The sequence below is a fragment of the Oncorhynchus clarkii genome, chromosome 5, assembly GCF_045791955.1.
Source record: "Oncorhynchus clarkii lewisi isolate Uvic-CL-2024 chromosome 5, UVic_Ocla_1.0, whole genome shotgun sequence".
Taxonomy (NCBI): domain Eukaryota; kingdom Metazoa; phylum Chordata; class Actinopteri; order Salmoniformes; family Salmonidae; genus Oncorhynchus; species Oncorhynchus clarkii.
Genome location: NC_092151.1, coordinates 67,492,796 through 67,519,218, shown reverse-complemented (window position 1 = coordinate 67,519,218; position 26,423 = coordinate 67,492,796). Strand labels below are relative to the sequence as shown.

General features: G+C 40.0%; 1 protein-coding gene across 1 annotated transcript in view; it reads left to right on the top strand.

Annotated features, from left to right (window-relative positions):
* LOC139410181 (AGBL carboxypeptidase 4) overlaps positions 1 to 26,423 on the top strand; it is a 409,027-nt gene that overhangs the window by 19,384 nt on the left and 363,220 nt on the right. Inside the window, exon 3 of the mRNA XM_071155635.1 lies at positions 8,866 to 8,990. Coding sequence (XP_071011736.1) covers positions 8,866 to 8,990 — 125 coding nt within the window. The remainder of the gene's footprint in view (positions 1 to 8,865; positions 8,991 to 26,423) is intronic.

Genomic DNA, 26,423 nt, shown 5'->3' with positions numbered 1-26,423 from the left:
CATTATAAACTTTAATTTGTAGCCTAGGTTGTTGCAACATCATGATGGATATAGGACAAATTTGAGTATCATTTAGTAGCTTAAACCTATCGATGTTACCTTGAGCTGGGAGAATGGAATACGAATGACAGTCATTCAGTATGCTGTAATAGAAAAAGACCATACTCATTAAAAAAATCGTCCTCCCTTGGGCTGTTACGGTGACCGTATCACCGGCAGTCACGAGTCATGACCGCAGTCAAATTCCATGTGACTGTTGAGTCATGGTTACTTGTCTTCTCCAAAACTGTGCTCTGATGCCGCTGATGGTCATTAGGCTACTTGCTAATGACCTGGTACTCAGGGCTCTATTGTCCCATTTAATCACTCTGACATCAATGCAAACTAAATCAAATCAAACAGTTCAGCCCTGACATTGAGCTTGAGCGGAAAAAGATCACCTGTTGCACAGAGAGAGCCAGCTCCTCATAGCTGGTTGATGCATGGAATGAAATAAGGGTTATATTTGCTCAACATTTCTATAGGCTGTGCAATTGCATGAGAAAAACACGTTTTGATGCTGTCTATTAAAAAGAGAAGGATCCCATCATCTTTGTATAGGCTAGGCCTACTATATTTATTTCTCTACTTTCCTTATATTAAGCACATTGCTTTGCTTTATAACTGAGGTAACCTACCTGGCTGGCATGAAAATGAACCACGGGAAAGCGTCCTCCATTCGTTATTCAAGTGCGTATGGATTACGTTTTTTTTACCTTGCCCCTGTTCCGACAGGTGCATGGTAATTCTAAATCAAAACTCATTTCACAAATAGATTATTTAGTATATGTAAAGACCAGATTATATTGAGAATAGTCTGATGGGTGAGAATATTATCACTTGTGAATGATGCCCAGCGTGTGCAGTCTAAAGGCAACAAATAGTGCATGCATTTTTTTTGCTACTTTTTCAAATCATAGTGGACTGCATCATGTATCCTAGCCCATAGGCCTTCACTGCCTTCAGAAAGTATTCAAACCCCTTTACCTTTTCCACATTTTGTTGTGTTACAGCCTGAATTTAAAATGTATTACATTTAAAAATGTTTGTAACTGGCTTGCACACAATACCCCATAATGCCAAAATGGAATTATGTTTTTAGAAATGAAGACAGGAAAAGCTGAAATGTCGTGAGTCAATAAGTATTCAACCCTTTTGTTATGGCAAGCCTAAATAAGTTCAGGAGTAAAAATTTGCTTAACAAGTCACATAATAAGTTGCACTCTGTCTGCAATAATAGTGTTTAACAGGATTTTTGAATGACTACATCATCTATGTACCCCACACATACAATTATCTGTTAAGTCCCTCAGTCTAGCAGTGAATTCCAAACAGATTCAACCACAAAGACCAGGGAGGTTTTCCAATGCCTCGCAAAGAAGGGCACCTATTGGTGGATGGGCAACCATTTTAAAAGCAGACTTTGAATATCCCTTTGAGCATGGTGAAGTTATAAATAACACTTTGGATGGTGTATCAACACACCCAGTCACTCCAAAGATACAGGCCTCCTTCCTAACTCAGTTGCCGGAGAGGAAGGAAACTACTCAGAGATTTCATCATGAGGCTAATGATGACTTTAAAACAGTTACAGAGTTTAATGGATGTGATAGGAGAAAAACTGAGGATGGTTACTTCACAATACTAACCTAATTGACAGAGTGAAAAGAAGGAAGCCTGTACAGAATAAAAAATATTCCAAAACATGCATCCTGTTTGCAACAAGGCACATGTGAACCTTCATCATTATAGGGTATTGTGTGTAGATTGAAGAGGAAAACATTTAATTTAATCCATTTTAGAATAAGGCTGTAACATCATGTGGAAAAAGTCAAGGGATCTGAATATATTCCGAATGCACTGTACATTACATCTGGATAGATAGTATTTAATTGTATTTTCAGTCATATATACAGTTAAGTCGAAAGTTTATATACACTTAGGTTGGAGTCATTAAAACTCGTTTTTCAACCACTCCACAAATGTCTTGGTAACAATCTATAGTTTTGGCAAGTTGTTTAGGACATCTACTTTGTGCATGACACAAGTAATTTTTCCAACAATTGTTTACAGATATATTATTTCACTTATAGTTCACTGTATCACAATACTAGTGGGTCAGAAGTTTACATACACTAAGTTGACTGTGCCTTTAAACAGCTTGGACAATTCCCGAAAATGATGTCATGGCTTTAGAAGCTTCTGATAGGCTAATTGACATAATTTGAGTCAATTGGAGGTGTACCTCTTTGCTTGACATCATGGGAAAATCAAAAGAAATCAGCCAAGACCTCAGAAAAAAAATTGTAGTCATTCTTGGGAGCAATTTCCAAATGCCTGAAGGTACCACGTTCATCTGTACAAACAATAGTACGCAAGTATAAACACAATGGGACCACGCAGACGTCATACCGCTCAGGTAGGAGACGCGTTCTGTCTCCTAGAGATGAAAGTACTTTGGTGAAAAAGTGCAAATCAATCCCAGAACAACAGCAAATGACCTTGTGAAGATGCTGGAGGAAACGGGTAGAAAAGTATCTATATCCACAGTAAAACAAGTCTTATATCGACATAACCTGAAAGGCCGCTCACCAAGGAAGAAGCCACTGCTCCAACTGCACATGGGGACAAAGATCGTACTTTTTGGAAAAATGTCCTCTGGTCTGATGAAACAAAAAAAGAACTGTTTGGCCATAATGACCATCGTTATGTTTGGAGGAAAAAGTGGGAGGCTTCCAAGCCGAAGAACACAATCCCAACCGTGAAGCACAGGGCTGGCAGCATCATGTTGTGGGGTGCTTTGCTGCAGGAGGGACTGGTGCACTTCACAAAATAGATGGCCTCATGAGGCAGGAAAATCATGTGGATATATTGAAGCAACATCTCAAGACATCAGTCAGGAAGTTAAAGCTTGGTCGCAAAGGGGTCTTCCAAATGGACAATGACCCCAAGCATACTTCCAAAGTTGTGGCAAAATGGTTTAAGGACAACAAAGTCGAGGTATTGGAATGGCCATCACAAAGCCCTGACCTCAATCCTATAGAAAATGTGTGGGCAGAACTGAAAAAGTATGTGCAAGCATGGAGGCCTACAAACCTGACTCAGTTACATCAGCTCAGTCAGGAGGAATGGGCCAAAATTCACCCAACTTATTGTGGGAAGCTTGTGGAAGGCTATCCGAAACGTTTGACCCAAGTTAAACCATTTAAAGGCAATGCTACCAAATACTAATTGAGTGTATGTAAACTTCTGACCCACTGGGAATGTGATGAAAGAAATAAAAGCTGAAATAAATCACTCTCTCTACTATTATTCTGACATTTCACATTCTTAAAATAGAGTGGTGATCTTAACTGACCTAGGACAGGGAATGTTTACTAGGTTTAAATGTCAGGAATTGTGAAAAACTGAGTTTAAATGTATTTGTCTAAGGTGTACTGTATGTAAACTTCCGAATTCAACTGTATATATCTACCCCTCTGCTACTCTCAGTCCATCCCACCTATCTCTGTAAACCGCCATGTTCTGATTTTTTTAACTGTGCTGAGATGTTTCACATAAACTCTGAACCTGTCTAATCGCATTCTATAGTATCTACAGATTGTGAGTTAAAGATAAGTATTTTTACTAAAAGTATTATTATATTTTTGATTGATTGACAATGGTTTTCCAAATTTCCCAACAGTGCTATTTGTAGGGTTATTTTTAGATAAATGTTGTGATTTTCCAGCCGTACCTGAAATTGTGACCAGATACAAGCTACATATGGACAATACAAAAATTAATGATCTAGTGATTCTGCCTTTTCGTAGCAAAATCTGCAGAGCTGAGCTGGTTGTATGCCCCATTACCTAACATTATATTTGTGGCAAGAATTTAGTGAAATAATTTTAAATTGAAAAACTCAAGCGTTGTTTTGCGTATATATTCGGAAACCATGTTCCACGGAATCGGCACATCAAAAATCTCTTCCCAACTATTTTGAAACTTGTATATATAATAATAAATACATCATTCATTAATTAATAAATAATTATTTTATTCATGACATTTTTTTTGTTGCCAAATATGGTCTTTAATATAGGGGAGACAAACAAGTTCCCTACTTTCTTCCATTTGCATCCTCCATTTTTGCAGATTGCTTTGGTAGGTTACTTTACAGTTACTAGTTACCTGTCCAAAATTGTAATCAGTAAAATACCTTTTGTATTACCGAAACTCGGTACGGTAATCATATCACTTTCTGTTACTTTTTGATTATTTTCCCCTTAAGATGCATTAGAAGAAGACTAAAAGGATCCTTCAAACGCGTTTGGTTTGTCATCATATGTCAATGCCATTGCGAAAACCAAAAGGTGTCATAATGCATTTTTATTTAAAATACAAAAAACTATCCCAGGGTTTAAAACATTGTGGTAGGTTTTCCCATTTTTTTTTACTTGGGCTTTGCTCCTTTCATATTTCTTTTGATTCTGACAAACTCCCCATTGCCTGCCAGTGACAAGCATACCCATAACATGATGCCGCCACCACATTACTTGAAAATATAGACATTTGCTAATCTTGCTTGGCTGATGATTATGAAGTAAAAATGTATCTTGTTTCGTCTGTATTGGTCAAAGGTAATACCGTAAGTAGCACAGAGTGCAGTTGCTTCTCATATGTAACATTTGATGCGTTCTCCACACTCTCATCCTCACAAGAACGTACTCAAGAGAACTTCCTTGGAGACTGAACTCGGAGCATGATAGTGTGGAGCAGCGTAGTATGCATATTGAGAAACACCTACAGTCTATGGTGGGATCTCACATTTTGAAACATGTTTTGAAAATGCATGTGATCAAACGAAGCATCACATTTTGTTGTCATTTAAATTTCATACAAGCTTTTGTACTTTTGTATCGGATCAGACTGCTTTGAAAATTTGACACAAGCACATTTATTGGGTATGAAATGAACTAGCAAATATTCATGTGCACTTTAAGCTTGCACCCACTCAGAGGAGAGGAAATAGAAAAAGAAATGCAACTTACTGTGTACCGAATTTTACAGAAATATCGACAATGTTGCAATATCTGGAAAGGGAATGAGATTGGGTAGCGCTAGCCAGTAATTACTCTAAGATTATATGGAATATAAATGTAACATAAATTGATTTGAACTTTGGGAAACATTAACACATATTTATAATGGGGGAACAAAGTACTCAAATCGCGGGAGTTTGGACAGCACACAGCAGTAGTGGAGACAAAGAGAGACACATGGTGTGTCTTCACTAAAACCGGTATACATTCAGATGGTTCATCGTTTCCCCCAATCTTTTAATTAAGAAAATAAAGATATAGAGACTAGAAAGCGAGAGAGAACAAGAGGTGGTTGGTTTCGTACAAACTACGGAGTCCTTATGGAGAACCTGTCATGTTTAAACTGATTTCCAAAGAACAGCAAAGCCTTTAGTAGGTTTACTCAGCCCACTGGGTGGGTTTTTACAGTTAGGCCATTTGTTGAAACCCAATTTATTAAATTGTAAGTGCTGCATATGTTTCTCCCAATGGTTGATGATTGATATATAATTCATTCTAATTAACTTAATAATTATGACCCACCCCTCACTATTGTCATTGGTTGCACTAATTGCACTCTTTGTCTACATAACCCGGTTCAAGTATTCATGATATTACCCTGAAGGCACAGTGATGCCCAAACTTTGGTGATTTACCCAATAAATGACTGGGAGTTTATGTGTGCGACTCTCTTTTATATATATATATTTTTTTTATAGATGATTGATATGGAACATAACTTATGAAACCTCCACTAAGGACGAATGTAGACACACAAGCCTTGCAGTAGTAACTCTTATTAGATAACTGATGTTTTTCTCTGTTGCTTGCTCCCTCTTTATCTTTATTTTTCCTCTAGTGTAGCCTACACTAATTACACTATAGTTTGACTGCATCTTTGTGCAAATTAATAAAACAACTTTAGATAAGTCACTCTCACTTTTCCAAGTAGTCCATAGGCTACCAATATGATGCTCTTTTTATGCTTTAGGATTTAGAGAGGTCTGTTTGCCATTTATGTTTGTTAAATACTGAATAATATGGAATTGATTAGTACTGCAGCATTGGAATCTGGAGTTAGCCACCATAAAATTACAATTAAAATCAATACTGTGTCATATCCCTGCTCCACAAGCTGAACATGCCATTCTAACCTTGAGGCCTGTGCTATCCCTCACTTCAGGTCTTCAAGCATCAAGCTCAATAACCTAGCAGTGCGTGGCTACTGTGCTTTGAAGTAGAGATAGCATTTTCTATCTCCCTGCAATGACATCCTCAGTTTGTTTTAAAAGTTGGTTCATCATCTTTGTATTTGTCTGGTACTTTTCTGATGGGTAACTTCTACCTCACCAGTTTGTGGTATGGTAAATGCACTTTTGGTTTGACTCTTTTTTTTCATCTATGAAGAGGAGATAAGTGGCATGCCATTCAATGAAGACCTTCAGTGCTTTCGTTGAAATTCCTCTGAACCTCTTGTTGTAGTTGTGCCTGAGAAAGTCCTACTGTATATGCTTATCCGCTGTCCATGGTCCTGAAATGCCAAACGAATGGAAAGGACTCTGGCTGCAGTCTGAGTGAGAGAGCCAGAGAGTTAGTGAGATTTTGATAGCTCTTTATGATGTTGCATTAGTGTACACAAGGTTTCGGTTTAGTTGCAGCCTTGTGCTATTTGGAGCCATATGACAGATTCAATGGACTTAGTCATTATTTAATGTATATTTAGAAAGTTGTATTGCATGCAATATATTTGGCTCTTCATAAATCATATGCCGTTAAAAAGCTTCAGAATCTCTTGACATTTATTTTTAACACACTTATGTTTAGTCCATGTTTACATGTCTGTAGTTTACAAACCTGTAGATACATCCTTCAATTGTATTAATTTGAATATTGAAAGTAGCTTAAATATATCAGTCAACAAAAACAGTAGCTGTGATATCCACACTTCCATATGAAACAACCTTTAGAGGCTATCTGCGTCCTCTAATAGCTAATATTTGGTAGGGCAAACCAGATAAATCGCTAAGACATTGGAATTAGAGATGATAGATTATACAGCACATCTGGTTGGAACAGGTGCAGTTCTCATATCCCCACCATGCTATCTGCAGCTGTGCTTGTTTCAGCTAACAACTATGGCTCTGGATTGCTTTGCCAGCACCTGACACTTCTCAGTCGGTTTGTACAGTAGGTGGTTATTTCAAGTAAGGGTTGTAAAACAGATGTGTCTTTGGTTTGTGGTACAGTGTGTTTCACTTATCTTCTCCCAACTACCACCAAGTGTAGCAATATGTTGTGCTATGGGGTAGGCTAGGTGGTGTGTCATTAAATGAAATAGCTGTGATGATACATTACGCCCTTTTAAACTACACACGAGTGCAAGCACACAATGTTCGTTCATGTAATGGGCACAGTAAAGGTCAGTTATCAACCTTTGCCATAGGTGTCTGATAAGTTGTGAACAGCTCTCACTATGTCTGACCCCTATTTGTATTCTTACAGCTCTAGCATTGTTCACAAGAGCTACAGTCACAGTGTAATCAGTTAGAGTGCCAATATTCATTTTTGCAGAGAGCATTTCCATTTTGCAACCAATGTGTTGGAATGAAACGCCAGTAGCCATTAGTGCAACAGGAAAGCTGTTAGAGAATGGCAGACATGTAAATACAGAATCATGTGTTACAAAATAAGCATACAATTTGTAAGACACTTCCAAAATGATTTCCAGATCATATTCTGTAGGGCTTCTTTTGTCCATAATCCATATTGCATTTCCCAGTGGGGTCTTTGATGTATTTGTATAAAAAATAATAAAGCATATATTTTAGAGCTCATACAGGAGCAACATGCAGTTTCCTGTGAGGGTTGGTAGATGATGGTATTTCTGTGGACAGCGTGACGAGTGAAGGGATTTTCAGGAAGCGGGTGGATTAGCCCTCTCAGATGGCAGAAGGAGAGCGATCTGCTCTGACAGTGTGGTGGTTACCCCATCTGTCGATAATTAGCTCTGTGCTACCTGGCACCAGGTGGTCGGTCGCTTCCACACTCCATCCACACCACATGGACAGGCTGAGGGACGCGGAGCAGAGCAAAGCAGGTTGTCCTCTTGCCTGGGGAGTTAACTGTCTGCGAGCCAGTGGGCTAAGCCGGGCCTCTGGTCTAGGCTTATTTCACATTGTATAAATCACACAGCGGTGGATAGATCTGTGCTGTGAAATATATATATGTGTATATATATATGTAGCCCTGCAAATTAAAGCTAGATGAACATCTTTGACGGCTTGTTATTTTGAACATACCACCATTCAAAGCTTTCCCATTTTTCACCTGAACAGTAGCTAAGTTCCATTCTCTTCATCCCACGTATTGTCACTGTCGCTGTGCCTGCAGGGAGAGGCTATGGTGAGGGATGGACAGGGTTAGTCCTCCCATCCGTGTCTGATACATTATATACACATCTAACGGATAACAAGTTGATCACTTGAATTTTAATGAATCCAATGGAAAATATATCCCAAGGTTCTAGCTACATGAGTGGTGAAGGAGATGCCTGCAACATAAATGCATCAACGAAGACCTTTCTAAATATAACATTTTCAGATTTATTTCAGTAAGCAGCATATGTAGTATCTTGAAATCTATTAATCTTGGAACGGGGGGTTATGCATCACATTTTCAAAAGCATCTAGTTGAGGCATAACTGGCAACTAGACTACTTGCCAGGATGTGAAATGATTCCTGAATGTGATCTTCATTTTCCCAGGTAACCTTGGACGTGTTGATTACATCAGTGAATTTGAGTTTGATCTGTTCATCAGACCTGACACCTGTAACCCTCGCTTCAGAGTTTGGTTCAACTTCACAGTGGAAAACGTGCGGGAGACACAGGTAGGTGGTGGATTTCCCTGAATTTATATTAATACTGTATACTGCATTCCAAATATACACATATTTTCTTTATTGACTGTTACTATTAACCTGTCTGCCTTTATTCAAATTTCTATGCACACTTTTATGGGTATTTAAAAACGAATGTGTTCGTAGCTCACAATTCCAAATGATTTCAAGTTTTGTTGTATCCTAGACCTTCAGAACAGAAGAGTTGTTTGTTTCATACCTGCTTCCTCATCACAGCACTGAGAAGCGCTAGCCACTTGCATGCGTTGAGCTCTCGGATTGGCTGAGAGCAGTGGTCACATGCCACAGAGATACTGTGTGAGGGAACAGAACGCGTGTTTCATGTCTGCGGACCGCTCAGGCTGCAGCCGAGGGCATTTGTTTAATTTTATCAATTCTGATTGGAGCTTCATCAGTTCTGTCATTTCGATCTAATTCAGAGAGAGAAAACAAGATACTAAAAAGGAGTCAACCGGCAGCGGAATTCTATTCCTGCTGTCTAATGTGTAGGCATACAAGCCTGGGTAGCTCTATGTTGAAAAGTGAGAGCCTGGGCTAAGAGACAGACGGAGCGAGAGAGCGTGGATGAAAAAATTGAATGCTGTCTTCTGCAGCCCTGCCCTATCGGCCCCATCTCCCTGCAGTGCTGTAGTCAGCGCTAATCAAATTTTATGGCCAAGAGATGAATGGGAGCCCTTAGCCAGGAGCCTTATCGATTTTAGGGCCAGATACGGCCCGGCATCCTGCGCCAACAGGATATTTGCTGTTGTGGCAAAAAAAAGAGGAGAGCGAAAGGCTAGTGAGAAGCCCACACGAACATACACTCAATGACTCTTGCATACACACACATACACAGACATCTACAGGTGGGGGAAAAAGCAGTAGGAATAAACATTTTCACAATTAGCTTCTGAGTGTTTTGTTGATGCCACACAGTCCTTTCTTTATTTTATTTTATATATATCTCCAATTTCCTTTTTTAGAATGCGAGCATGTGGGAATTGAATCAACTTCAGTAGGAGGTTGTAGGGTATCTGGTGCTTGTGTGTTTTGGTATGGTGTCGTGTGTGTTATACGTATGTGCACTGTAACTGTGTGTGTGTGTGTGTGTGTGTGTGTGTGTGTGTGTGTGTGTGTGTGTGGTGGTGGGGGGGTGAGAGAGAGTGAGTATGTTTGATGTAATTGTTATTTGGCGGTTTACTTGCATTTTATAAATATAAATAAATAAAAATATGGCATGAGTAAATAAATAAATAGAGCTATGTGGAAGCTGTGCTATAGAGATATCAGTACATTCACAAGGAACTGGGCTAGAGTGTTTTATCCAACTAAGCCGACCGACTCTCAGTCGAGAACAGTGAAATTGGAAACAGTAAAAGCCCGTGATATTGGAACTGAGATGACCATTTTGAAGGAATGTAAGCTGGTGAAAAAGATTTGGTCGGCCTCAATCAGCTTAGCAGCTTTGTGGAAATTGGCTGCACCATAGCACGGTTATGATGGATGGATGTCTTTTTCTTTTCTTCTCTACAAAACCTTCACCTCAAACTTCGTCTTGCTTTTGGTATGGTGAGACTGATGCTGGTTAATTATGTTGCAACGACTGAGCAAAGCATAGCAGCACTCTAAACTGGAGTTATCATTCAAGTCATTTTGACTGTTGAGCCAGTTATTAAATCCTAGCACTTCATGTTAGTCCAATGTCACCTAACCATAAAATATAGTCTACATATTTATGGACACTGATAGTGTGTCAGTGATGAATTGATGTTAGACCGCTTCTGCTTGTGATATAATCTCTCTCTTTTTTTTATTTTTTAGATATACTCGTGTTGCAATTTTAGGCAATAAGCCAGCCATGTTACTGCATTTATCTGTGTAGTACAAATATTTCTCTTTCATGCAGTATTTCAAATTGGGAGAGCATGGAAACTATTCAAGATTCTTCCCCACATTTTCTCACCTCTGAAAAATATATATTGAGCTTTTTAACCAGTGGAAACAGTGATGTGCTGTGCTTATATTTAATCCATGCTGTGGACGGTGGCTGTTTGACATCAAGCTGCGTGAAGGGCATGGCTGTGAGGTATTATCATAGAAATCTTTGGGGAGCAATACTATATATAATACAGTAAAACGACTGCCTTCAGCTACTGAAATTCATGTGTGATTTACAAGCTTCACTTATCCAGGAAAAGCTCAGCAGAGGCAGTTATTCTCCATAATCAAAAAATAGAAAGAATTTAGTTAGAATGTGAGGTGTCTTGAATTCCTAAAGGACAATAATCTCTCCAGAACTTTTTATATTGACATTTATTGATGATGATATGGTCTAATCTAACATGAGATATATGGCACATATATTAAATGACATTTCATCTCAGGTGACTGACTCATTTTGGGCAGTGTCATGCTGATAGGAACTATTAGATCATTCAGTTGTGGGTGTCAAAGGGCATGATATAGATTTCTCAGATTTATGAATATTTCTAATTGAGCATAAAAGGTCTTCAAATTTCCTCTGCACTTTGCTATATTCTGAATAGAATGTGAAATGTACAATTTGCACATCAGTTTTAAGAGATGTGAATGTTTTGCAGTGTATTGAGGAGAAGAGAGAAAGGCTGAGTAGTTTGGAGTCCCTGACTTGTCCACGAGCACGGTAATGGATGTAATGCACATTGATTTGTTTTCACAGAGGAGGGATGGGAATGTAGTTACGAGAATTGTCCTGTTTTTATGTTCAGTTAGGTCCGAAATTATTGACACCCTTCATAAAGATGAGCAAAAATGACTGTATAAATTATTCAAATACTGAGCTACATTGTATGCAGAAAAAAAGGGAAATTATTTTATACTAACAGAATTGGTCAGAGAAAGAGATTTTGTTTAACAAGTAATACATTTTTTTTTCTCAAAAAGGTAGGGGTCAATATTGGTTTCAATACCTTTCAATACCTCACCTTGCGAGGATAATGGCATTGAGAATTATTATTATTTTTTGTATTTTTTATTTCTCCTTTATTTAACCAGGTAGGTCAGTTGAGAACAAGTTCTCATTTACAGCTACGACCTGGTCAAGATAAAGCAAAGCAGTGCAACAAAAACAACAACACAGAGTTACACATGGAATAAACAAAAGTACAGTCAATAACACAATAGAAAAATCTATATACAGTGTGTGCAAATGTAGTAAGGAGGTAAGGCAATAAATAGGCCATAGTAGCGAAGTAATTACAATTTAGCAAATTAACACTGGAGTGATATATGTGCAGATGATGATGTGCAAGTAGAAATACTGGTGTGCAAAAAAAGTCAATAAAAACGAAATGGGGATGATGTAGGTAGTTGGATGGGCTATTTACAGTTTTATGAGTTGAAGTACACATTGGGAGGGATCCTTCCAGATCCTTTATATTCTTCGTCTGCGCTTATGGATTGCCCTCTTGGTCATTGGAAAATGTTGATTTTTGTGACAAATTAACCATTTCTTTGTGGATTTTGATGTGCGCTTGGAGTTATTGTCTTGCTGGAAGATCCACTTGCAGCCAAGTGTCAGCCTCCTGCAGAGACAACCAGGTTTTTGGCTAAAATGTCCTGGTACTGGGTAAAGTTCATGATGCCATTGACCTTAACAAGGTCCCCTGGACCAGTGGAAGCAAAATAGCCCCATAACATCAAAGATCCACCACCATTTTTTACAGTAGGTATGGGGTTATTTTCTGCTTATGCATTCTCATTTAGATGCCAAACCCACCACTGGTGTGCATGGCCAAAGAGCTCTACTTTCATGTCATCTGACCACAGCACTGGTTCCAATCCAAGTGCCAATGCCGTTTAGCAAACTCCAGATGTTTACATTTGTTGGATAACATGAAAAATGCTTGCCAAAGCCGGCTTCTAGAACCTCTTGAATGCTGTATAATGTTTTTTTAATTTAATTTTTAAATATCTGTGATGGTCAGGTTTGACCAGGGTGCTGTGGAAGGAAGCCTTGGTCCATGTCTGGGCGTGGCTATTTAACCCCTCCTTTCCTCTGTTGCCTGATGTCCTTCACTGCTGATGGGGACAGCCGGGTCCCCCGTGACTGCCGGAAGATGAGTGTAATCATGGCCGGCATGCCGTGGTGCGGCAGCGTGGTGTGGGGGCCTGCCTGTGGGAGGGCTTACGGTGCTGAGCTCCTGGATTAGAGGCTGCACAAGCAGTTTATCAGGTCTCTCCACACTGGCTCCCCCACTCTGCAACAGGTCTCATCCTCTGTTTACTCTGCAATACTAAAAATACTGCACAGGCAGAGTCCCTGTTTTTTATCCTTTACCTTTTTCCCCTTCTTGCTTTGCTTTGGGAGCAGGACAGCCATTTATATTTCCTATGCCTGCTCTGCTGCTGTGGGGAATGCTTTCAAGGTTTCTCTCCCAGTCACTATAGAAGAGGAATGGGCTTTTGTGGTTTATTCAAAGGGATTATTCAACAAAGTGGGATTTGGGAACAAATAGGCTTACATCGGATATAAAGTTTTGGATTGTAGGTTTAAAGCGTGGTAAGAACATAGTAAGAGAAAATTGCGAATTTGAAAGATAGTCATTAAACAGTGCACTCAGAGAGTTCTGATGATATCAAGTAACTTTCCTCTCCAAGGGGAACTAATGGATCTTATTCTTTGTCAAGACCAATAGTCTTCAGATTTTGCATAATGAAATAGACAAAAGGATTTGAGGGCACACATTGGATTTTCTAATTATAGCAAAATCAGTTTCCATGGGTTATCTTCTGATACGATACTCCTTATAAAAATGTATTGCTTTATTTTTTAGCTTTATTAATTTAAAGCCTAGTCAAATACATTCTGATCTGAGTTATGTTTTGAAACAGAACAGACACCAAGTAGACTAAAGCCAACTTAGCAGTAGGCCTACTTCTGTTTTTATGCAGTGTTTGAAATATGATCACTATAACATAATTCCTCTCAGTATTCACAGTATTAGTAATGATTGTTATTTAACAGATATACAATCTTATTTTGGATTTGACAGTATAGAACCCCATCTCTGTATGCTGTGTTCATCAGGACTGTATATGCATCTGTGCGCCATACAACAGAGTGAAAATGTGTGAATAACTGCCAAATCCAGATACAGACTCTGGTTCTCGTCCCAAATCATGAAAGAGGATGATTACATCTGTATGGCACTGCTACTACAAATATCAGACAGACACATGTGACCAATTTATATACATTAAAATATATATATTTTTCAACGTTTGATGTCTCCGCCTTTTGATACTCCTTAATATGGGTGGTGGGGGTGCCTGGGAGGCCTTTTGAGGTCCTAAAAGGCTGAAATTGGCTGAGCAGCACTGCTGAGCCCAGCATGTGAGGCGGCAGAGAGGAGATGAGCAGAGCCGTTGTAAGGGAAGCACTGGGGCCATGTGGAGCGCTGTGCATCTGCATGAAATTATCAATGCAGAGTCAGGACATGGATCATCCTTTACACAGCGTAATGAATACAGATTGCGCACCGGATAGAGATGCTCTGCAATCTGCTGCGCCACAAATGAAACCACGGCTGTTCTAATCAAATAGTATTTTCATGCCAGCGCAGCCTTAAATTGGACTAAATTCAATTCCAGATTCTGGGTTATAAATGTTGTAATTAGGCTATTGTTTTAAAGGGGGGCCTGGTGTTGGCTCCCTCGCAGTGTGAGCGTTCCCCGTTCTGTTGTTGTAACCCGTTGGTGTCCAGATAATGGGAGGACAGAGTCCGATCACAGCACCACAGGGTTTAACGCCAGCATTCAGATGCAGACACGTTCATTATGCCAACTAGTGGCCTGGGAGCACACATTTTTCCCTGTTTATTAAACAGCAAGGAGCTACTAAGCAGCACTGTGGTGCTGCTTTGATGCTGCTTTTGTTTCTATTTATGTGGTTAATTCAATCAGCAAACGTTCTCCTTCTCGCTGCACTGTTTGCTCATAATGGCTAATTACTTCATAAATTGTTCTCATGATGTTATATCTGTGTTTATATCCAATGGGAGGCATGGTGATGGTTGTGCTTTAGCATTGTGGAGTTGGGCTACACGTTTGTTGACTGTCTGGGGATTTTGGTAATGAGATAGAGAAGTGTTTCAGTTGTTCATTTGCTTACCCTTCACTTTGGAGTTGGTATAACATGGAAGATCTAGGCCTTCAGTGCATTATAAAATCAACACATAGATTCCTCATAGCTGGCTATCAAGCAGTAAGTGCTACACTCAGAACCATCACTCTGTAGGAGTGTAGACCGAAGCCTTGACTAGGCCTCATATTGAATAGCTAATTAAATCTCCATGTTGTTGGTCTAATTATCACTCATGTAACCAAATCAACCGTAAGACTAAATTAGTAGTTCGAGAGGGAAAAAAACAACCCTTCTGTAAGATAATACCACCCAGGTTAAACAAATTTCACAACAGTGAGATGCCCCTAATGTACTGTATTTGTTTGAAAAGCCAGGCAGGTTTGTCTTGTTTTGAAACATGCGAGTCCTCAGCCCACATTTGCATGTTCATTCTATTCAGTGGCTTTCACTTATTACTCAAATGTTGTTTTTGAATCTCTAATTCCCTGGATGGCTCTCTGTATTGAACGCAATTTCCCCTGTATTATTTGCTGTAGGAGGCTGCAGAGGGAGCTGCTGTCAATCTGTGTTCACGGTTAATGTTGTTAAGTAAAGCCAATATGGTTGTTTTCGCTGCGTGTTGTAATAAAGGTGGGACTGGCGGGCGGTGTGCCTGGTAACATGAGAGCTAAGCGTGGGCGTCTGACTCCCCTGCTGCAGAAGAGGAGAGAGAGGAGAGGAGCCCATGCTAGGAGAGCCATTGATAGCCACTGCAGTTGGGGCTTACAGTGAGGTGGAGGGCCAGCATAACACACACTCACAATGGGCTGCAGTTTAATATAGGTCTCTAACTGAGGTCTCACGCTTAACCATGCTTAGGCAGGTTCAGGTGCTCTTGCTATAAATGCCCTAATGGTGCCAAAATGCTTTGAGATAATTATTGTAGGTAAAGGCGATGTGAATAGTAATAACTTAATTGTTTTAACCATGTAACAGTGGCCTAATTATGGGAACCACTCTTTATTTCCTTTCTGAATGTACCCTTCTTAATAAGGATAATCTGCTATTAGCCTGTGTTGTGGAAATAATATAGCCTAATCAAAAAAAACAACCATTTCAAAAATGTTTTAATATGTTAATTAATCAGTATTGCTTCATGACATTTGCAGTAAAATTCAGCTTTATTAAATCTAACATATCAGGCGTGTTGTTGCTAGCTGGTCCGTATAATAAAATTAAGCAATAAGGCCCGAGGAGGTGTGGTATATGGCCAATAGGCCACAGCTCAGGGCTGTTCTTATGCACGACGCAACACGGAGTGCCAGGACACAGCCCTTAGCTGTGGTATATTGGCCATATATCAAAAACCCCTGAGGTGCCTTATTGCTATTATAAACTGGTTACCAACATAATTAGAGCAGTAAAAATAAATGTTTTGTCATACCAATGGTATACGGTCTGATATACCATGGCTTTCAGCCAATCAGCATTCAGGGCTCGAACCACCCAGTTATAATATAATAATATATGGTGTGTCGCAGTTAGCCTAGATATGGCGTGATATGATGTCTTGGCCTTGGAGGGGAAGTGTGCGGTGCGACTAGCTGAGAGGGGAGTGTGGCGATGGTGGTCCGTGATGGGTCGTTGGTCCATGCAGGATTTTATCTCCCAGCAGCACCTTGGGGTCGCTGCCGCCTGAACTCTGCAGTTCTATAAAACAGAGCCGGGGCCTTGACAGTGTGTATTCTTCCTGTCGTGGCTGCAGGTAGATCCAGAGAGGCAGGATGTCAATGAAACAAAGCAGAACATATTCATGCTGTGGCGATTCCGTGCAGACCAGAGCCCTAGGGGATTTCTCATCGTCCATTTTTTCACTTCCTCCTCTTTGATGCCTGGGGTGAATCCTGCATGAATTTGTCACGACTTTGCTTACCAAGGGCTACCTCCTATCATTGGATGTACGCGCACGAGCACACTCTTCTCTCTCACACGCTAACACACGTGCACTCACACACATTGAATGTTTATTATGTTTTTTTTATCAGTTGCCTTTTTGGGTCTATCATGCCTTTGGTGGGTGCATCATGTCATGCAAATTGCATGGATGCAAAACCAATTAGAATTTTATCTTGAATATAACCCTGGAATCCCAGTGTGATAGAGACTTTGAAAACCCACTGCTTGTACATCATGTGTGTGATATCTACACCACAGCCTAGCCAGAGATTGTTTGCTAGGAGTAAACAGATGTTGTTTGTCTTTCAGATGTAGAGATTTAAGTACTCCAGGGAGCCAATGGACCTGTCCTTCTGTCTAAACTTCCTAACTGAATCAAAAGTTGCTCATTGTTAACATATTTGGCTACACAAAGAGTGTTAAAAATAAAAAGGGGAATGTTAGAAGTAGAGTGAGTGAGACAACATCTACCAGCTATATCACTATATAGGGCGGCAGGTAGTCTTAGAGGTTAGAGCATTGGGCCAGTAACCAAAAGGTAGCTGGTTCGAATACCCAAGCCGACAAGGTGAACAATCTGTTGATGTGCCGTACTACTATGGTTGACTCTGTAAAACAACACATTTCACATCCGGTGTATGTGGCAATAAAACATTATAAGAATATGTACAGTACCAGTCAAAAGTTTGGACTCATTCAAGGTTTTTTTTTCTTTTTTTTTCCTATTTTCTACAGTTAATTATAGTGAAGACATCCAATCTATGAAAACTATGAAATAACACATATGGAATCATGTAGTAACCAAAAAAGTGTTAAACAAATTTTAAATTCTTCAAAGTAGCCACCCTTTGCACACTCTTGGCATTCTCTCAACCAGCTTCATGAGATAGTCACCTGGAATGCATCTCAATTAACAGGTGTGCCTTGTTAAAAGTTCATTTGTGGAATTTATTTCCTTCTTACTGCATTTGAGGCAGTCAGTTGTGTTGTGACAAGGTAGGGGTGGTATACAAGATAGCCCTATTTGGTAAAAGACAAAGTCCATAGTATGGCAAGAACAGCTTAAATAAGCAAAGAGAAATGACAGTCCATCATTACTTTAAGACATGAAAGTCAGTCCATTCACTGCATGAATCAGGCCTTCATCTCCTTTGAACAGTTGATGTTGAGATGTGAGATGTGTCTGTTACTTTAACTCAGTGAAGCATTTATTTGGGCTGCAATTTCTGAGGCTGGTAACGCTAATGAACTTATCCTCTGCAGCAGAGGCAACTCTGGGTCTTCCTTTCCTGAGGCAGTCCTCATGAGAGCCAGTTTCATCATAGCGCTAGATGATTTCTGCGACTGCACTTGAAGAAACTTTCAAAGTTATTGAAATGTTCCGCAAAAGAAGAGACTGGCTTGGGCCAAGAACCACGAGCAATGGACATTAGACCGGTGGAAATCTGTCCTTTGGTCAGATGAGTCCAAATTTGAGATTTTTGGTCCCAGCTGCCGAGTCTTGGTGAGACGCAGAGGAGGTGAATGGATGATCTCTGCATGTGTAGTTCCCACTGTGAAGCATGAAGGAGGAGGTGTGATGATGTGGGTGTGCTTTGCTTGTGACACAGTCTGATTTATTTAGAATTCAAGGCACACTTAACCAGCATGGCTACCACAGCATTCTGCAGTGATACGCCATCCCATCTGTTTTGCGCAACACACTTCCAGGCTGTGTAAGGGCTATTTTACCAAGAAGGAGAGTGATGGAGTACTGCATCAGATGACCTGGCCTCCACAATCACCCAACCTAAACCCAATTGAGATGGCTTGGGATGAGTTGGACCGTAAAGTGAAGGAAAAGGAGCCAGCAAGTGCTCAGCATATGTAGGAACTCCTTCAAGACTGTTGGAATAGCATTCCAGGTAAAGCTGGTTGAGAGAATGCCAAGAGTGTGCAAAGCTGTCATCAATGCAAAGGGTGGCTACTTTTAAGAATCTTAAATATAATATAAATGTTTCTTTGTTTAACACTATTTTGGTTACTACATGATTCCATATGTGTTATTTCATAGTTTTGATGTCTTCACTATTATTCTACAATGTAGAAAATAGGAAAAATAAAGAAAAACACTTGAATGAGTAGGTGTGTCCAAACTTTTGACTGGTACTGTATATAATGTACAGTTGAAGTCAGAAGTTTAGCCAAATACTATTTAAAGTTTTTCACAATTCCTGACATTTAATCACAGTAAAATGACCCTGTCCTAGGTCAGTTAGGATCACCACTTTATTTTAAGAATAGAAAATTACAGAACAATAGTAGAGAGAATGATTTATTTCAGCTTTTATTTCTTTCATCACATTGACAGTGGGTCAGAAGTTGACATACACTCAATTAGTATTTGGTAGCATTGCCTTTAAATTGTTTAACTTGTGTCAAAGTTTAGGGTAGCCTTCCACAGGCTTCCCACAATAAGTTAGGTGAATTTTGGCCCATTCCTCCTGACAGAGCTGGTGTAACTGAGTCAGGCCTCCTTGTTCGCACACACTTTTTCAGTTCTGCCCACACATTTTCTATAGGATTGAGGACAGGGCTTTGTGATGGCCACTCAAACACCTTGACTTTGTTGTCCTTAAGGCATTTTGCCACAACTTTGGAAGTATGCTTGGGGTCATTGTCCATTTGAAGACCCATTTGCGACCAAGCTTTAACTTCCAGACTGATCTCTTCAACATATCCATATTATTTTCCTACCTCATGATGCCATCTATTTTGTTATCTATTCATCTATTCATGATGCTGCCAGCCCTGTGCTTCACAGTTGGGAATGTGTTCTTCGGCTTGCAAGCCTCCCCCTTTTTCCCCCAAACATAACGATGGTCATTATGGCCAAACAGTTATTTTTTTGTTTCATGAGACCAGAGGACATTTCTCCAAAAAGTATGATTTTTGTCCCCATGTGCAGTTGCAAATCGTAGTCTGGCTTTTTTTATGGCGGTTTTGGAGCAGTGGCTTCTTCCTTGCTGAGCGGCCTTTCAGGTTATGTCGATATAGGACTCGTTTTACTGTGGATTTTGATATTTTTGTACCTGTTTTCTCCAGCATCTTCACAAGGTCCTTTGCTGCTGTTCTGGGATTGATTTGCACATTTCGCACCAAAGTGCGTTCATCTCTAGGAGACAGAACGCGTCTCCTTCCTGAGCGGTATGACGGCTGCGTGGTCCCATGGTGTTTATACTTGCGGACTATTGTTTGTACAGATGAACGTGGTACCTTCAGGCGTTTGGAAATTGCTCCCAAGGATGAACCAGACTTGTGGAGGTCAACATTTTTTTTCTGAGGTCTTGGCTGATTTCTTTTGATTTTCCCTTGATGTCAAGCAAAGAGGCACTGAGTTTGAAGGTAGGCCTTGAAATACATCCACAGGTACACCTCCAATTGACTCAAATGATGTCAATTAGCCTATCAGAAGCTTCTAAAGCCATGACATCGTTTTCTGGAATTTTCCAAGTTGTTTAACGGCACAGTCAACTTAGTGTATGTAAACTTCTGACCCACTGGAATTGTGATGCAGTGAATTATAAGTGAAGTAATATGTCTGTAAACAATTGTTGGAAAAATTACTTGTGTCATTCACAAAGTAGATGTCTTAACCGAATTGTCAAAACTATAGTTTGTTAATAAGAAATTTGTGGGGTGGTTGAAAAACAAGTTTTACTAACTCCAACCTAAGTGTGTGTAATCTTCTGACTTGAACTGTATACTGTTATTTTTTGTGACATATGTCAACATTATATTCAAAATCATCAAAAGAATCTTGAAATGTGTTTGACCAAATACAAGAAGTCTGCATATGACATTCCATTTACATTTTAGTAATTTAGCAGACACTCTTATCCAGAGTGACTTAGAGTTTGTTCATTCATCTTAAGATATCTAGGTGGGACCGCCACATACAGTACCTCAGTCATAGTAAGTACATTTCTCCTCAGTAAAGTAGCTGTCAGCAAAGTCAGTGCCAGTAAAAATAAATGTGAGTGTTAGTTCATGAAAAGGCAAGGTTGTTGTTGTTGTCTAGTTGTTTTTTTGGGTGTATTAGCTGTGTGATTATTTAAGATACTCTTTGAAGAGGTAGGGTTTCAGACGTTTTTGGAAGATGGGCAGGGACTCGGGCTATCTTAGCTTTAGGGGGAAGCTGGTTCCATCATTGGGATGCCCGGACAGAGAAGAGCTTTGACTGGGCTGAGCGGGAGCTGCCCTCCCATAGAGGCTAGGGCCAAAAGATCTGGGCCTAGATTCACAAATCCTTCTTAATAAGAAATGTCTTCTTAACTATATACTTATGAAGAAATGTAAGCAAAGTTGCTATTCCTCCAAAAGGATATTGGAAATGTTCTTGCATTATTGCTTATGTTTCTCCTTAAGCAAAAAAATTAAGAAGAAATTATTGAAAATAAAGTTATTCAATTGTTCTGGGAGATGTTCGTTATTCCAAGACAGCTAAACCCTTGTCATAAACTCAGGGCAGTGAGATAATAAACCAATGTCAGCAATTAAGTATGTTTAATTCACTCACAAACTTCATCAGCTCTTAGCAAACTGTTAGAAAAAAAGTATTTGACCAAATACAATGCTATTTCTCTGTAAACAAACTAACAACATACTTTCAGCATGCTTATAGAGAAGGGAACTCAACATGTACTGCACTGACACAAAATACTGATGATTGGTTTGTTAGATATTGATAATAAGAAGATTGTGGGAGCTGTACTTTTAGATTTCAGTGCAGCCTTTGATATTATTGACCATAACCTGTTGTTGAATAAACATATGTGTTATGGCTTTTCAACCTCTGCCGTATCGTGGATTCAGAGCTATCTATCTAATAGAACTCAAAGGGTTTTCTTTAATGGAAGCTTCTCTGATTTCAAACATGCAACGTGTGGTGGTCCGCAGGGCAGCTCTCTAGGCCCTCTACTCTTTTCCAATTTTACCGATGACCTGCCACTGGCATTAAACAAAGCATGTGTCCATGTATGCTGGTGATTCAACAATATACGCATCAGCAACCACAGCTAATGAAGTCATTGAAACCCTTAACAAAGAGTTGCAGTCTCTTTTGGAATGGCTGGCCAGTAATAAACTGGTCCTGAACATCTCTAAATCTAAGAGCATTGTATTTGGTACAAATCATTCCTTAAGTTCTAGACTTCAGCTGAATCTGGTAATGAATGGTGTGGCTGTTGAACAAGTTGAGGAGACTAGATGACTTGGCGTTACCTTAGATTGTAAACTGTCATGGTCAAAACATATACAGTGGGGCAAAAAAGTATTTAGTCAGCCACCAATTGTGCAAGTTCTCCAACTTAAAAAGATGAGAGAGGCCTGTAATTTTCATCATATGTACACTTCAACTATGACAGACAAAATGAGAAGAAAAATCCAGAAAATCACATTGTAGGATTTTTAATGAATTTATTTGCAAATTATGGTGGAAAGTAAGTATTTGGTCAATAACAAAAGTTTATCTCAATACTTTGTTATATACCCTTTGTTGGCAATGACAGAGGTCAAACGTTTTCTCTAAGTCTTCACAAGGTTTTCACACACTGTTGCTGGTATTTTGGCCCATTCCTCCATGCAGATCTCCTCTAGAGCAGTGATGTGCTGGGCAACACAGACTTTCAACTCCCTCCAAAGATTTTCTATGAAGTTGAGATCTGGAGACTGGCTAGGCCACTCCAGGACCTTGAAATGCTATTTACGAAGCCACTCCTTCGTTGCCCGGGCGGTGTTTTTGGGATCATTGTCATGCTGAAAGACCCAGCCACGTTTCATCTTCAATGCCCTTGCTGATGGAAGGAGGTTTTCACTCAAAATCTCACGATACATGGCCCCATTAATTATTTCCTTTACACAGATCAGTCGTCCTCGTCCCTTTGCAGAAAAACAGCCCCAAAGCATGATGTTTCCACCCCCATGCTTCACAGTAGGTGTGGTGTTCTTTGGATGCTCTCTAGTAAACTTCAGACGGGCCTGGACATGTACTGGCTTAAGCAGGGGGACACGTCTGACACTGCAGGATTTGAGTCCCTGGCGGCGTAGTGTGTTACTGATGGTAGGCTTTGTTACTTTGGTCCCAGCTCTCTGCAGGTCATTCACTAGGTCCCCCCGTGTGGTTTTGGGATTTTTGCTCACCGTTCTTGTGATCATTTTGACCCCACGGGGTGAGATCTTGGGTGGAGCCTCAGATCGAGGGAGATTATCAGTGGTCTTGTATGTCTTCCATTTCATAATAATTGCTCCCACAGTTGATTTCTTCAAACCAAGCTGCTTACCTATTGCAGATTCTGTCTTCACAGCCTGGTGCAAGTCTACAATTTTGTTTCTGGTGTCCTTTGACAGCTCTTTGGTCTTTTGCAACAGCTAATGGGGAACCTAATAAAATACCAAATACCTAAATCTGAAAGTTTCAGTGTTGATTATTTTAAACCAAATATTTTTTTTTAGAACAGTAACCCAGTATGATTGTGTTTGCTAGCTAAATTGGTTGCCTAGGGACAATAATCTTAAGATAGTTAAGAAATTTGTTAGAAGGTATTTTCAAAGTTCGCAAGAAAATCATTAACATAGTGTTGAGGAATTGACTCTCTTATGAACGTGTTTTTTAAAAAGAAGCTTCTTACGTTTTTGCATGAGAAATGTTTTAGGAATCTGGGCCAGAGGTGGCAGAACAGAGTACTCGGGTTGGGGTGTAGGGTTTGAGCATAGCATGAAGTTAGGGAGGGGCAGTTCCTCTTGCTGCTCCGTAGGCAAGTACCATGGTCTTGTAGTGGATGCGAAAGGTTGCCAGATCTGACATAGGAAAACTTGAAGGTTGAACACCATGCGGGCTGTGGCATTCTAGATCATTTGCAGACATCACAGTCCCTTGTAGCTCAATTAATAACTAGCAGCTGGCCACACCTCGTGAATCTTTAATTGATCACACTGAATATATTGTCAGTTTAATTGCACAAAAAATACATTGTAAAGTGAAAGTTCATTCAATATATGGGATTGAATTAACTATAACTATAACTGCCCCATGGAAGCATCGTTTTCATGACGTCAGTTAACCCATCTATAGATTGAAATTTAAATTGCACATTCATTATTTCCTAATAGTCTACATGAATAACTCTCCTGATTTAACTTGATGATCTATGGTTGAGAATAGAAAGCTGTAATATCTTATGTTTCACGGAGTCGTGGCTGAACGATGACCCAGATAATATAGAGCTGGCTGGGTTTTCCGTGCATCTGCAGGACAGAGCAGCTACGTCTGGTAAGACGAGGGGTGGGGTGTGTGTCTATTTGTCAATAATTGCTGGTGCGCGATGTCTAATATTCAATAAGTCTCGAGTTATTGCTCGCCTGAGGTAGAGTTCCTCATGATAAGCTGTAGGCCACACTATCTACCAAGAGAGTTCTCATCTATATTATTCATAGCCGTCTATTTACAACCACAAACCTATGCTGGCACCAAGACCGTACTCATCGAGCTGTATAAGGCCATAAGCAAACAAGAAAATGCTCATCCAGAAGCGACATTCCTAGTGGCCGGGGACTTTAATGCAGGCAAACTTAAATCCGTTTTACGTCATTTCTACCAGCATGTAACATGTGCAACTGGAGAGAAAAAAATAACTCTAGACCACCTTTAATCAACACACTGAGACGCTTACAAAGCTCTCCCTCGCCCTCCATTCGGCAAATCTGACCATAATTATATCCTGCTGATTCCTGCTTACAAGCAAAAACTAAAGCAGGAAGTACCTGTGGCTCGCTCAATGTCGAAGTGGTCAGATGACGTAGATGCTACATTACAGGAGTGTTTTGCTAGCACAGACTGGAATATGTTCCGTGATTCATCCAATGGCATTGAGGAGTACACCACCTCAGTCACTGGCTTCATCAATAAGTGCATCGACGACTTCATCCCCACAGTGACCGTAAGTACATATCCCAACCGGAAGCCATGGATTACAGGCAACATCAGCACCGAGCTAAAGGCTAGAGGTGCCGCTTTCAGGGAGCGCGACTCTAATCCAGACGGTTATAAGAAATCGCGCTATTCCCTCAGATGAACCATCAAACAGGCAAAGCATCATTACAGGACTAAGATTGAATGCTACTACACCGGCTCTGATGCTTGTCGGATGTGACAGGGCTTGCAAACTATTACGGACTACAAAGGGAAACTGCCCATTGACGCGCGACAACAACAACCTTTCCCTCAATGTGAGCAAGACAAAGGAGATGATCGTGGACCAAAAGAAAAGGAGAGCCAAACTGGCCCCCGTTAACATTGACGGGCTGTAGTGGAGCGGGTCGAGAGTTTCAAGTTCCTTGGTGTCCATATCACCAACAAACTATCATGGTCCAAACACACCAAGACAGTCGTGAAGAGGGCACGACAACACCTTTTCCCCCTCAGGAGACTGAAAAGATTTGGTATTGGTCCCCAGATCCTATACATTACTGTAGCTGCACCATCATGAGCATCCTGACCGGTTGCATCATCGCCTGGTATGGCAACTGTTCGGCATCCGACCGTAAGGCACTACAGAGGGTAGTGGGTACGGCCCAATACATCACTGGGACCAAGCTTCCTGCCATCCAGGACCTATATACTAGGTGCTGTCAATCTTTTATTTAGTAAATATTTTCTTAACTCTATTTCTTGAACTGCATTGTTGGTTAAGGGCTTGTAAGTAAGCATTTCACGGTATGTCTACACCTGTCGTATTCGGCGCATGTGACGAATAAAATTTGATTTGCTTCAATATAAGATACATTTTGCATTAATAACATTACGCCCTCATTGTTAAATCGTTTGACATATTACTAAACTTAATTAAATGCAGTTATTTATGAAGGTAAATTAATACAATTGATTTTGTATGTTTTTGGGACACCTGTAAATAACATGAAACTATTGTTTCCCTTCTTTGAAATGTCATATCAGTGTTGGCCAATATAAAACTGACAGGCTATCAATGCTGTCAAACTATTTCTCCCAAAGGACTGCCACCGTGGGTGGCTGGCAGTGAATATATGATGCTACGCAGTTGAAAAGCGTGAAATGCTGAGGACTGAAAAATAAGAAAATGGAAAAGACGTACATAAAAGCCAAGAGAGTAAAAGTTTGGAGTATAAGGAGCAGTTGGAATGTGTGTTTTGTTGAATTAATCAGCCAAGAGGAGTGCTGTTAGAACACATAAAAAGTAGGCTGAATGCTTTTCATGTGACATGTGTAATTAAGAATGATTTTATACTCCTTGTTTTCACAGGCTCTGAGAGAGCGGACGAAGAATGTTCATCTCCTTCTGTAGTTGATG